General features: G+C 38.9%; 2 protein-coding genes and 1 long non-coding RNA gene across 3 annotated transcripts; 1 reads left to right on the forward strand and 2 right to left on the reverse strand.

Annotated features, from left to right (window-relative positions):
* Positions 1-868: 868 nt before the first annotated feature.
* On the reverse strand, positions 869-2,577 carry LOC145497852 (uncharacterized). The gene has a single exon (XM_081477711.1). It carries the CDS (start codon positions 1,961-1,963, stop codon positions 902-904), a length of 1,062 nt encoding a protein of 353 aa, XP_081333837.1. The 5' UTR covers positions 1,964-2,577; the 3' UTR covers positions 869-901.
* Positions 2,578-8,721: 6,144 nt separating this feature from the next.
* LOC145498242 (uncharacterized) lies at positions 8,722-10,357 on the reverse strand. The gene has a single exon (XM_081478143.1). The coding sequence runs from the start codon at positions 9,937-9,939 to the stop codon at positions 8,776-8,778; it is 1,164 nt and encodes a 387-aa protein (XP_081334269.1). The 5' UTR covers positions 9,940-10,357; the 3' UTR covers positions 8,722-8,775.
* A 2,849-nt stretch (positions 10,358-13,206) lies between these two features.
* On the forward strand, positions 13,207-14,282 carry LOC145498635 (uncharacterized). The gene is made up of 2 exons (XR_014050877.1): positions 13,207-13,647; positions 14,064-14,282. It is a non-coding gene; the product is annotated as an uncharacterized LOC145498635 (long non-coding RNA).
* Positions 14,283-14,802: the final 520 nt, after the last annotated feature.

Genomic DNA, 14,802 nt, shown 5'->3' on the forward strand with positions numbered 1-14,802 from the left:
CTATGAACCGGCCAACTTTTGGTCGTCCCGATCAGGGTTCCCTATTGTCCTTGCTTACCCTTATCAGACCTACCAAGCGGCCATGATTAAATACGCACAGTTTGGCTTTGTTTTGGAAAAAGCGATGATAGATAAGAGTCCGCAATTGAAAGTAACGACTGATAAAAGCATTCAAACAAACGTTTATTATGACTGCTTTGAAGTAATTTTACGTTCAGTAATTAGAAACTAACCGGATGGTAAAAATTATCGCTTCATTCAGTATAGAGTCCGTTTAGGATACAGTATTTGCATGACAAGTGAATCAAGAAAACGGTAATGCGAAGCCTTTATTATGTGGAACAGTGGTGAAAAGCCTTCAGGCATAAGTTTGTAAGTGAATAAATTGATGTTTCAACTAAGTTTTGTGCTAATTCTTGACGACTCCCTGTTGAGCGGCCAAGCCCTTTTAAGAAGGCTGACAACAGTTTCCAGCACTTTTCCAACAGCCATTATTTAACGGATGAATATACTACCTATTTTGATCAAGTGGTACTATAATATTGGTCTCACGCAAATTGTCAGCCATTGGTGAAACAATAATGGCAGTCCTTACGGCATAATAGGTAACCATAGCAACAGTATAATCTGTTAAAACACCTTTGATTTTAGCTTTAAGTACTTATAGAACACTGATGACATGAATAAAATCAAAATTTCATTAGTTCAACTTAGTTGACGGGTGGAATACAGATAAATTTAAAAAAATAAACATCTTCTACTATCTTATTCTACGCCGACGTAAAGCCATTGAAATATTCACGCTCGTTGAACGAGTCGCGTGAAAAACTAACCTCTGTAAGGATATTTTAAAATATTTTAAAGTGGTTAAAGAAAAGTGTAAATGTGAGAGTAGAAAGGATCAAACATCATTCAGTAAGTGCCTGTATGAAATAATAGGCTGGTGTCGAGTTACATTCACACAAAACGAAGGCGACTTGGTCTCTAGATAAAGCTTTGGACTCGCGTGTAACATTTTGAATATGACGTGATTTCTCAGCATTGGTGGCGCCTCTTGCTTAATTCTCGCTATAAATTCACGCGATATTTCCGTCATGTTTATTTCAGACCTATCATATTTTCGATGTTTGGTATCGCAAGCTGCGACAGGAGAAAACAGGAGTGCTTGGCCGCCGAATTTGACTTCGACAGCTATCATAGTGTCTCTCTCGCTTGCAAAAATACAGCCACGTTCGTATTGCGTTGGATAGGGAAGGACATGTTCAACAGCTTTATGGTGGAAAGCGTTAAAGAAGGTGTCGAAAAACACGGTAGGGAGAACGAGAGATGGTTCATTTATGCCACATAAATCTCTCCTTCTGTTTAAGACAGTGCTTGTTCCATGATGGACCTCGCACCCCAAGACACCCACTGCTGGCTCGTAATCTAGCAACCACTTTTCCACAGCTCGGAAGGGCGACATCTTAGTCATGTTGGCGGGTGTAAACTCGTTGTACCGGAGAGTGATGTCGTCGTCTATAAATATGTAATAATGATAGCCTGGTCTTCTATCCAATGCGGCAAAAAAGAGCTCATTTCGTCCTGATGCAAAGAGGGTGTTCGAATCAAACAAATAAGTGATGTGTGATTGATTGTTATCTTGGCACTTGGCTCGGAAACTTAGCACAATTACATCACAGTTGCAGGTCTCCGGATCGCCAATCTGGGAGGAAGAGGCCAAGTTTCGAGGAAGACAATGGTCGGTTTCTGTAAGATAAATAAATGGCTTTTGAGTTGTTCTTCTTTGTGCGGTATAATCGTGAAGCTTCGAGTTGTAGGCGAAAAAATGATTTGGTGAATAAAAGCCAGTGCTCTCACTAAATCTGATCACGTCTTGTACGGTTTCTTTGATATAAACAACGATGCCAACGATTACAACTGAACTCAGCGCCAGTGCAGTTAAAAAAACGGCCTTTACCTTCATTTCACTGTAGTGTGTAACAAACCCCGAGATGGCCGCGTGACAGCTAGAAGAGGGTTCAATAAGAAAAGGCCCTCATTACAGTTCGACCCTTATTAAACGACCACCCTCTGGGAAATGGATAGTGGCCGCTTAAAGGGGGCTGGCCGCTTAATAGACGTAAAGACAACACAAAAGCCTTCATCGGGACTTTGATTTTTGGCCGCCTAATAGGGGTGGCCGTTTAAAAGGTGGCCGCTAAATAGGGGTTCGACTATAGTTTAGAAATGATATAAGTGTTGGTTAAGAAATAAGAAAAATGCAGTCAAAACCCTATTAAGCGGCCACCGATTAAACGGTCACCCCCATTAGGCGGCCAGTAATCAAAGTCCTGATGAAGGCTTTTGTACTGTTTTTTACCTCTAGTAAGCGGCCAGTCCCCTTTAAGCCGCCAATGATCCATTTCCTAGAGGGTGGCCGTTTAACAGGGGTTGACCTGTATAGCAGTTTCTGATTTTCTGCGATAACCTAGCTTGCAGAACAGACGGACTAGCGGGGCAGAGAGCTAAACGCGGTACAAGAGCGCGGAGCGCGATACGAAATAAATCCGGCCGATTTCTTTGATCTCGCGCTTCGCGCTCGTGTATCGCGTTTCGCTCTCTGCCCCCGCTAATCCGCCTGTTCTGCAGGTTAACAATAACTTAAATACGAAATTAAAGTCGTTTTTAGCGCATTATGCATGAAATTCAGTTCGGAGGAAGGAGGAGGCAAGTCATTTTATACGTTTGGACTTTCAAAGACGTTTCACAGCATAGAAGTTTTCTGCAACTCTCAGCTGTCTTTTTGTTCGGCTGGGATTTCGTTTGCTTTATGTTTGTTTGGCTGTTCACTCTTTGCCTTTCATTTGGTTTTAAGAAGTTCAGTAGGGAGTTTAAGAAAACCACGAAGGCAACGGCAATGGAAACAAGACCTTGGCTCTGCATGTGCGTTATAATTCTTAATTCATTTTTTTACCGTCCAAAGCAAAACGGCAACGTGAAATGACCAAATTCTGCGTTTTTGTCTGGAGAAGTCGGAGAGTGTGAATCACGACGGCAAATTTTATTAATTTCTGTTTCAAATTTACCACTGCGTTCCTGATTTAATATTGTAGTAAGTAAGTAAGTAAGTAAGTAAGTAAGTAAGTAAGTACTTTAATTAAACACATTTCACCAGTGAGCCCGGTGCTCGTTTAAATGTGAACGTGTATGCTAAAATTAAATTGTAAAATTTAAATATATTATCTAGACTATAAAATTTAAAATTGAAAAACTAGACTATAAAATTTAAAATTTAATAACTAGACTATAAAAATTTAAATATGTAAACTACTCGATACAAAGATTACAACAACAATTGGCCTCGGTAGTCAGATTAACATTGTTCAGCAAATTTTTAAAAATTCTAAGAGAGGACGCTCCTCTTATATTGTCAGGTAGGTTATTCCATAAACGTGAAGTTATGTAGCGATAAGAATTATGCAAATACTTTGATTGAAAGGTAGGCTGATTAAGCTTACAATAGCCTCTTTGGTCATAATTGCTAGAACGCAAGGAGAACAATTCCTTGATGTAGTTTGGCCCCGTAATAAACAAAGATTTATAAAGAAGGATTAGGGCTTGCATGTATCTGCGATGCTCTAGGGACTTGATGTTTACTATCTTAAGTAGATCGCCATATGGAGTTGACCTGGGCAGATTCATTAGTGTTCTGATAGCAAACTGATTAGTAAATTCTAGCTTGTTAGAAAGTCCAGATGAAAGTCCCACTAAAACAGGTGCACAGTATTCCAAGTGTGGTAAGATGAAGGCCTTGTAAATATTGAACATCACATCAGCAGGTATAAACTTTCGTACCCTCCTAAGAGCAGCAACTTTAGCATTGACTTTATCACATACAGATTTGACATGGGCCTTGTAAGTTAATGAGTTGTCTATAGTTAGGCCCAAGAGTTTTAATTCTTTAACTAAATCTAAGGGTGGCTTGGTACGATCTGCAAAAAGCTGGAGATGTGTTGGATTGTCTCCCAATGATAACACTTTGGTTTTTGCCTCATTTAACTTAAGTAATTACACTTAAACCATGATTGAAGCATATCAAAGCTATTCTGTGGAGTGAACTCTAGAGCATTTGGATTGCGGTTTGATAAGTATTCTGTTGTATCATCAGCATATAGCCTCAAATCAAGATAGCATCAACAACAAAGTAAGTGAGATCATTAATAAATAAATTAAATGGAAGTGGTCCCAAGATTGACCCCTGAGGAACTCCATGCTTGATTGTTCTCAAGTCTGAGTACGAATTTCCAATCTTAACACGTTGCTTTCTTCCACACAAATATGAACGAGTGAGACACAATGCAAGGCACTGTCAGTAAAACCATAGGCTCTCAACTTTGAGAGTAGAAGGCTGTGGGACACGGAGTCGAATGCCTTTGATAAATCCACTGCAATTGCAGCACAATGTTCTTTGTTATCGAGCGTGGCTCTGAAATTGTAGTAGTTTTGATAGTCATAAAGAAAGTAAATGAGTATCGCGAAATTCGAGGTAAAATATAACTTTATTTTTTTAATCGACGTTGTCCTCGGCGTCGCCGTCGTGGTTACTTAAACTCCCTATTGTTTGTACAGCGAGCATCTGTACAAACAGGAATGTATTAAAACATGGCGAGGGCCGTAGCTCTGCTTCTTTGATATTAAAATATCAAATAATACAACTCCACAACGTTGGAGGTTTTCCTTCGTTTTGAAAAGAAACGAAACATAAGCAAAACCTCCACGAAAAAATCCACGCAAAGCGCGAGAAACATTCTCGGAAGAACTGGGTACCATGTCTAAAAATAACTTAAGAGGGATTACCTTGGGTAAGGCCTATATGGGGGATTCACTCTCTTACCTTGATCTTCTCTTGGGCAAAACCGATTCTAATGACTTGAATCCTAACTAAAGTTATTACTCGACTACATATTATATAATAAGTTGACAAATTATTCTTGCATTTTGACTGGTTCTCACCTATGATCTATTGGTGGACAGACGCATAGATGACGTCATCATTACAAACATTATCCCACTGTTGTTTAAAATGGCAGAAATTTTGGAAAACTTAGATAATATTTTACCTGACTGGGAGAAGGTAAATGATTAAAAAAGTCTTGCTCATGCCTGAAACAGGTACAAAAAGCAGGAGGAAGAAAGAAAAAGACGTTTCTTTTATGACCGTGACTCAAAAAAAAAAAAAAAAAACGGCTCAGTCGAGAGAGACTAATGAGCCGCTAATTAAATGAAACACAAGTCAGTCTTGCAATTATTTTAAGGTAAGAGGCCATGGCTTTGCTTCGAGTTTAACAAACTCAATAAGCAAAATGTTTTTGAGATTGATATATTTAAACCATTCAACTTTACTCAATCTCAAAATAATTATTTACGCGAATTAGTGTCAGTGACGAAACACGCTTCTCGAACTATTTATTAGTAAGTTATCGTGCTTATAATGAACTCCACTTTTTAACACTTAGGAGCTAGTTACTCATTAACTATTGTGGCTTGTGACCTGGAAAAGCTCATTTTTGAAGTCACAGTGCGAGGCCCTTTAACATGGTACCAAAACTGTTGCACAGAAGTATAAGACCACCTTAAAGTAAAACTAGCTAGGTCGGTTTCTTCCCCTTGGTGCTCCATTGTCCTATGTTCAGTCGTGGAAAATGGGCATCACGCCAGTTGTCATTGGGTTCTACCTGAATACAACTGGTTATCTGGAAATCAGGGAAATTTTGGTACGTGCAGTTTAATCACGTTTTACTGTTTATTGGTTGAGGCTGTGTTATGAAGGATCACAATCATTTGCAACCCAACGGTGGCTCAAACTCGACACCTCATTTCCAGCGTCTGTCATCTTCGCGCTCTCCCGGAGCTAGAGAGAGAGAGAGGGCGGGAAGATAAAAGACCATGGGAACGAGATGGCCAAACTCGCAGATTAGAGTTCCTGCACATAGTACTCAGGTTACGCCAAAGTCCAACTAGAAGGATTTGCATGAAAAACAGTTACACAGTCAACTCTGTCTTAACGGACACCTCTATAAGACGGACACCCAGTGCTGGTCCCGGCCGTTTCTCAGTCATTTTACCATAACCAAACTCTCTATAAGACGGACACCTCCACAAGAAGGACAACGGACAATTTGAAATCGTCAACGGACACTCGTGAGGTGTTGAATGTGACATATTTTTAGACTTGGTGCCGCGAAACACAGTTCTGAGGCATAAGATGATGATGTTCCCGTTTGCAGAATGTAATGTTCACTGTTTGGACTCTAGTTAACCCTTTAACTATTGATTGTAATACGCCAAGAGATTCAATTTTATAAATATGTTTTCGTTCCAGTTTACAGGTTTCGTTCAAGTAAATAACTTAAAACAAACTTTAAACAGACGCGTATTCACTGTGCACAGGTTCAGCATTATTATCTTAAAATTCCTGGGGTCATGTTACGTCGACTCTCTACAAGCCGGACACCTCTCTAAGACGGACAGCTGAGGCCGGTCCCGATGGTGTCCGTCTGAGAGAGAGTTGAATGCATTCTTAAGTCTAAAAACTACGAAGGAGAATAAATAAAAATATACACCCTACCTTGATTCAGGTGTGCGTTTCCTCACTAACTTTCGTATCTTTCACTACTTAAACTGTATTAAAGAAGACAATCTGTGATTTATAACTTGTTTAGAACTACGATTTAACACTTGCGATATGCTCAGCTTCCAAGGCTCCAGGCTGTTATGACAAATATAAGTTCACGATGAAAAGGCTAGGAATATTCTGATTGGAAAAGAGAACGAAACAAAATAAGAAACCTAATCTATTTATAGTTTATTATTATATGGCTTGTGTTTGTAGCCGATATAACGCGCCCTCTGATTGGCTAATTCCCGGGCATTATTCTCCCGTAATGCCCACGGGCCGATTACGGACCCGGCAAAAGTAAAGAAAAAAGCCATATAATAAACAACTTATTAACCTCGAATGTTCGGTCTTTAGGGAAAAATCTCAATCCTCGGCCCTTCCATATGGACCTCGTTTTGAATAAATTGACGTTTCAACTAAGTTTTTTACTAATTCTTGACGACTTCCTATTAAGGTGGTATGGTACCCTCAATATGGACCAAAAAGTTTGTTTAAATATGATAAAGAAAGATCAATTGTGTGCTATTGCACTCAAGAAGAGAAATTAAATTTCTAGAGTTTTACTCAAAATGGTTGCTATGGAAACCAGCCACAGCCTTTTGAAGTAGTGTTTTATAGTATTGACGCCAACACTTCCTGCTCTTTTACAAAACAAGAATTGACTGTCAAATAAGCATATCATGTAAGTTTCTGTTTTGTTCTGTGATATGAACCTAAGTTTTGACAGTTAACTCTTATTTTCAGTGTTTTTTACAGCTTTATTTGGAAATAACCTTATTTTTTACCACACCCAGTGGACAAATCATCTCATGTCACGTGACAGACCTTAAAATGTTACGATTTTTTTGGTTTATATCATCACGACACTATTGGTCTTTGATGAGCCCAAGTTTCAGAAATTCTACTTAAAAACCTTGCAAAGTAGAAATGTTGGCGCGAAGTCAGTCGGTACAAAAGTAAACTTTTGAGAAAAATGCACTTTAAGTTTCTTACACGAAGTATTAAGCGTTTAACGAGCCACAAATAGTGGGGGAGGCGGGTGCAGATTGGATCTCGGGGGAGGGGGTGCAATGGTTGTTCTATTTTGTAAAAAGTTACCGCAGTTGTGGGAAATATTCCCTGTCATAAGGGAAATGAATGAGCCTGTGATTGCAATTTGAGGCAAAGCTTTTCACAAATAATTATACCAATCGAGTTGTGCATGTCTTAAAAGTTTTTTCTAAATAGTTTCGTTCATATAAGTTAAAAATAGTCTATATTTTTGGTCACGTTTTTATAGTATGCTATATGTATAGTATAGTATGTATAGTATGCTATGGCCGTTGCCACGTGAAAAAACTTATACCACTGTGTACTTTCCTTAAATTTCACACTCATCTGGAAGGAAATTCGGCAAGATCGTTTCAAAATGTTTTTGACAAGTTCTCAAGGGTCTTAAGTCTTGTATTTCCAAGAAATTGAATTTTTCATGAACATCGCCATATTTTAGGGTACCATACCACCTTAAGCGGCCAAGCCCTATTGAGGAGGCTTACAACAGTTTCCAGCACTTTTCCAACAGCTATAATTTAACGGATCGATACTACCTATTTTTATCAAGAGGTACTATAACATTGGTATCACGCAAATTGCCAGCCATTGGTGAAACAATAACGGCAGTCTTTATGGCATAATAGGTAACCATAGCAACAGTATAACCTGTTAAAAGCACCCTTAATTTTAGCTTTAAGTGCTTATAGAATACCGATGACATGAATAAAATCAAAATTTCATTAATTGAACTTAGTGGACGGGTGGAATACAGATAAATTTAAAGAAATAAACATCTTTTACTATCTTATTCTACGCCGACGTAAAGCCATTGAAATATTCACGCTCGTTGAGCGAGTCGAGTGAAAAACTAACCTCTGTAAGGAGATTTTAAAATATTTAAAAATCCTTAAAGAAAAGTGTAAACAGACAGATAAATATAAAGAAATAAAAATGTTTTCATTATCCATGATTTTACGCACGTAAATCCATTAACATTCACGCGAGTCGACTCGCGTGAAAAACTAACCTGTTTAAGAATATCTAAAACTCGTTAAAGAAAAGTGTAAACGTGAGGGGAGAAAGGATCAAACATCATTCAGCAAGTGCCTGTATGGAATAATAGGCTGATGCCGAGTTACATTCACACAAAACGAAGGGGACTTTTTGTCTAGATAAAACTTTGAATCTGCATTCAACATTTCGAATATGACGTGATTTCTTAGCATTGGTGGCGCCTCTTGCTTGATCTTCGCTATAAATTCACGCAATATTAATGTCATATATTTTTTAGCTCTATTATACTTTCGATGTTTGGGATTGCCAGCTGTGACAGGAGAAAACAGGAGTGCTTGGCCGCCAAATCTGACTTCGACAGCCATTATAGTGTTTCTGTTACAGCAATACATGCACCCGCGTTCGTATTGCGTTGGATAGGGAAGGACATGTTCAACAGCTTTATGGTGGAAAGCATTGAAGATGGCGTCGAAAAACACGGTAGGGAGAACGAGAGATGGCTCATTTATACCACATAAATCTCTCCTTTTCTCAATGACAGTGCTTGCGCCATGATGGACCTTGTAATCCAACACACCCACTGCTGGCTCGTAATCTAGCAGCCACTTTTCCACAGCTCGGAACGGCGACATCTTAGTCATGTTGGCGGGTGTAAACTCGTTGTACTTGAGAATGATGTCGTCGTCCATAAATATGTAATAATGATATCCTGGTCTTCTATCCAGTGCGGCAAAAAAGAGCACATTTCGTCCTGATGCAAAGAGGGTGTTCGAATCAAACAAATAAGTGATGTGTGACTGATTGTTATCTTGGCACTTGTCTCGGAAACTTAGCACAATGACATCACAGTTGCAGGTCTCGGGATCGCCAATCTGAGAAGAAGAGGCCAAGTTTCGAGGAAGGCATTGCTCGGTTTCCGTGAGATAAATAAATGGCTTTTGAGTTATTCTTCTTTGTGCGGTATAATCGTGAAACTTCGAGTTGTGGGCGGATAATTCAGCTGATGAATGAAAATCAGTGTTCTCTCTAAATCTGATCATGTCTTGTACGGTTTCTTTGGCCATGGCATAAAGAATCATGCCAACCATTGCAACTGAACTGAACGCAAGTGCAATTAAAAAAACGGCCTTCAACTTCATTTCACTGTAGCGTTTAACAAATCCCGAGGGGCTCGCTTGACAGCTAGAACAGCATTCATCAAGAAAAGGCCCTGAATAGTTTATAAAATAATTCATGTATTGGTTAAGAAATACGAAAAATAAAATAGTTACGGATTGTCTGCGATCACTTGGAAACAAAATTTAAGCCGTTTTCAGTAGTGTGGAAATTAGCGCTCGCCCGCTCGCCAATGCGCGTGTGAAAAGTGTCCGGCCGAGTACAGATCATCGATCACTCGCCCGTTTGGCGAGTACGATTTTAATTTTTTGGGAAAATATGAGCTTAAATATTTATTTTCCATTTTTGCCGAGCATATCTCTAAACCAGTGCTTTTTTCACACTTTTTTTAGCTTTCGAGATTCTCAAGTAATTTGCCAATAAGCAGCAATAAAACACAACTTAGTGTTTCTTAAATAAAGTCTTTCTTTTTTTATAAGAATATAATTTACAAGAAAATCGAGACTAAAATTGCGAAATTTTAAGAAGATTTTAAGAATAAACCCGAGGCTAAGATTTTGAAAAGAATGTAATTTTATCCGTTGAAAATTTATATCATTTTTTAACTGAGCCTTATAAAGTTCTTCCATTCTCTAAACAGCAAAACTAGCCAAAGAGCAACAAAAAAGCATTGGCGTTATGTTCGATGTTATGCTTATAACATTTCTGCAAGAAGTTATGTGCGTCATCAGGCTTTAACGCATGCAGGCTAGCTTCAAAATTACATTCAAAAACAGGAATGTCATACGATATAAAATAAGAATATTCACAAGGACATTTTGAGCTTAAAATCGGTAGCAAAATAAGAATATTCAGACTCGGCCGGAAAATCAATATTCTTATAAAAAAGAGTGTAGACAAAATGGAATACGGCTTCCTCGCGTTGATAATTTTACAGAACGGCTACACGTGTATGAAGTGATACTGCTGGTCTCTAGGTGAGCCGGTAGTAATTAGGACGAATTAAAGATGGCACACGCGAGGAACAAGGAAGAATGAATCTCTCAAGATTCGTCAATAGCAATTGTTTTGAATATTAAAGTGCCTCTGTTGCAGTTGCATGTTTTATCGCAGGAAAAAAAAACGTCAGTCTTCCATGTGCAGACAAGTTGTTTACCCCAGTGTCTTGATTGGAAAAATTTCAAAGGAGTGTCAAATGTTGATGATAAAAACGAGGATAAAATAGCAAAATCGGTCTGCGATCCTAAGGAGGAGTCTGGTAAATGGACCAGAACAACTGAGAAAGCTCAACACGAAATGGCAAGCTGGGCGTCCGTGATTATGAGATACCGAACTAAACACATATGGTTTCAAATTTTGTTTTTTTCACAAACTTTGTGAATCTCTGCGGAGATATTTTTTTCGGGGGGCAGGCATCTTTGTGGGCGAGTGAAAATTACACTGGGCGAGTGCATTTTGAGAGTCACTGTCAAAACTTAGCTGAGTTTCCAACACTGCATTTTTAACGCATTACTCGGCATGCAATCCAGTTCGATAGGGGGGCCCAATTATGGGGCTGTGTAATGGGGGGGGGGAGGGGAGGGGGAGGGTGCGGCGGTGTCAGTATCCTACATCCTGTTAATTGTGGCAATTTTCTTGCTCGATATTGCGGGATTTCTGTTCTAAACATCTAATGCCCCATTAATGTTTTCTCCAAATATCCTGTATTCCGTTAATTAACTTGAAAAATCCAGGTTGTAGGTATGGATGGGAGATTCACTAGCACTCGATCCTTCCTTCCCTTCTTGGCTACCTGTTAGACGTTTTGCGAATCGTTTTTTTCGTCTCGCGCTTCGCGCTCGTGTATCGCGTTTCGCTATCTGCCCCGCTAATCCACCTGTTCTGCAGGCTAGCTGACCAATGTACATGTATAAAGTTTTCGCAATCCTAGCGAAGTCCGACGTGTAGGTGAAACGATTTCCTCACTGGGTGAGTAGTTTAAATTTGATTGACAACTTCAACCCACAGAACAGGGATTTTATTACTTGTCCACGCGTCCACAATACTATACTAGCTAAGTTAGCTTTGATGATTATATGGAAGCGGCTTTCTTTGTGGTGACGTCCCGGACCAGGATGACTTGACCGATCATCGCCATTAAGTTGTGCAGGATGTCTTTTTTTAGATCTGGGATATTGCTGTAACAGCCGATAGCACTTCTGGAAGGCGTTTCTGCGCACTTTTCGAATGTGTGTTGCACCATCCTGAAGAAAATGAGAGCACGTGAGATATTAAACCTTCATGGGTAGACATCACAATAGCCGCTGGACCCACTCTCCTCAAACTCGGTCGGGAAACAAAATGGCGGTGTTTTGGAGCTATTTTCGAGATTTCGTGGGGGCACAGAAAATCGAGGATTTAACCGAATGTAAACATTTTTTCGCAGAAGTATTTTTAGTATTTTAAGTAGTTTTTGAGATTCAGAGGAGGTTTTAGGTCTTAGCTTTTGAGATTCAGAGGGGGGTCTTGGGTCTTAATTTTTGAGTTTCAGAGGTGGTCTTAGGTCTTAATTTTTGAGTTTCAGAGGGGGTCTTAGGTCTTAATTTTTGAGATTCAGAGGGGGTCTTAGTTTTTGAGATTCAGAGGGGGTCTTAGTTTCTGAGATTCAGTAGGGGTCTTAGGTCTTAGATTTTGAGATTCAGTGAGGGTCTTAGGTCTTAGATTTTGAGATTCAGTGGGGGTCTTAGATCTTAGATTTTGAGATTCGGAGGGGGTCTTAGGTCTTAGTTCTTAGATCTTAAGTTTTTGAGACATCCCAATCAAAGCCTTTCTAGGGCTGCCTCAAGTGAGCCGTGAGAGTACCCTACTTTCGTGGGGTCAGCAAATAATTATTCGCATTTTATTTGACTTTATATCTTTTCTGAAGAACTATTTTATCCTAGTTTATACTCAAATAGTGCGGAAACAAATTCCAATGTCTCGTTTACGAAAGAACGCAAACCATCGTTGAACTCGAAAGCAGACTCCATTTGCTCAAAGTTATTTGTATAACATACACAAAAATGTAAATTATGTTTTTCACTTATTTATAATTAAAATTTCTGTGACCTCGATATTTTCACCTTTTGCCTTGAAAATGACGTTCGAAAATTAACATTGAAACGTCGGACAACTGAAGATTTTCAGCAAACCTTAAGTCATTTCGTTTCAGTTGTATTGATAAGTTATAAAACAACCTGAGAAAACCTGATATATACAGCGAATAAGTAGGAAAACTTGACCTTTGGTTTATGAACTGTACAGAAAAAAAACACCAAAAAAACAAAAACAAACTAAAAAACAAACAAAGCACAAAAAAATTGTGGTCGAAAATCGCGCCAACCCAACTCTTGATAAGGGAACTGGGGAGGCTCGCTTTGAGATACTATAATTAGGGTACATGACGTAGTTATTGCCATCGAATTGCATTGTGGGAGCTGTCTTGGCGCCTACTGGAAGATTGTGGTTCAAACCAGTTTCTGTTTCCTCCTGTTTGTGCCTTGTAATAGTCCGAAAATAACCTTGTTAACCTATAAAACAAGTCTGGATCGAATACAGCGACATTCAGGAAGATAATTTTATCAAAACAGTGTTTGTTATGATGGACTGCAAAGCAGATATCTTCATCTGACCCTCTGAAGTATTCCTTGTTCTCGCACGTGTTGACAGCCATCGACGTTCATCAACTGGCAATCTTTGTGAAGTAGCAACCAACATTTAACTCAGATTGTGTTCATTAGCTTTCGAGATGTTTGGATCTTCGACGAATACGCCCTTTGGCACTGGCAATAGCTTTGGAACAGGAACAAGTATGTATGATCTATGGTTCTTCGCGTATACCTAGTAACTGGCATGAAATAAGTATATGTATGGTTGTAGACTTAGGCTTAACTATGTGAGGTAAACAATTACAATATTAATATTATACACGTAAAGTCATTTGGATATCGAAGCTTCTAGTAACACAGGCCTATTGCTTCCCATTTTAGATGTTGATTTTGATGAGAATATACATATGTGATGAAAGTTATCTCAAAAATATCTGTTTGCTTGACTGAGTGTTCTTTTTTTGGCGTAACTGAAAAGGTTTTGAGGGATATTCCCTCAGTTAATACTCAGATAAAGTATTCAGTTCCTAAAAGTCGAACAAGTTCTGATGCTTTTTCAAAAAATTTCAGGAGATCTTATCATCGTGTGTATGTTGACATGAATGATTTGTTTCCAGCTTTTGGAGGTCAGAACACCACAACACAGTTTGGTGCGAGCTCAGGTTGGTTTTTGGACATCACAGATTTATCACGCATCCATCAACTACTCAAATTCACCATACGTGTCTACACTATACCAGTTTGAAGCAGCTTTGTACTTCTGCTGTATGTTACCACCGTATTTTGAATGAAGTCACCCACTAAAATGAGCAATGAGTCACTCTTCAGAATTTTCAATGGCAACTATCCACATGTAGCTCTATAGCTGTCTCTACAGATGTATTTTGTTCTATTCTCCTTGTGGAAATACTGCGTTAATTCACTTGAGAATTCTTTTAAGAGCTGATCAAGCTCCTCATTCTCATGACATACCTTGTTGTTTTTGTTGCAAAATGCTAATGAGAAGTTTCAATGTAGGTATTTATTGGGTGCTTTCCATTATGCCAAACATTCTGGAAATTTTGGTCAAAAGTCAAATGGAAAAGTCCGTTTCAGTTCAATCTAATTGAATATTCGGAACCACCTCTAGAGGTAGTCCACTGTTATTGGTCTGACCTGTTGGACTGAAATTTGCCTTTCGGTTTTGAGAAACTGGTTTGTTGGGCACCCTACTTCTTGTTAGTAGATTTTCGTTTATGTGGGGAATTGGGGAAACAAAATTATAGAAAATGGTAAGGACCATTCTTTTCAGTTGTCCAGGTTTGAATGAAAAATAACATTCCATTTTCCTTGGTTTATTCTACTGGTCTATGACTG

This window comes from Orbicella franksi, chromosome 9, assembly GCF_964199315.1.
Source record: "Orbicella franksi chromosome 9, jaOrbFran1.1, whole genome shotgun sequence".
In the NCBI taxonomy this organism is placed as follows: Eukaryota; Metazoa; Cnidaria; class Anthozoa; order Scleractinia; family Merulinidae; genus Orbicella; species Orbicella franksi.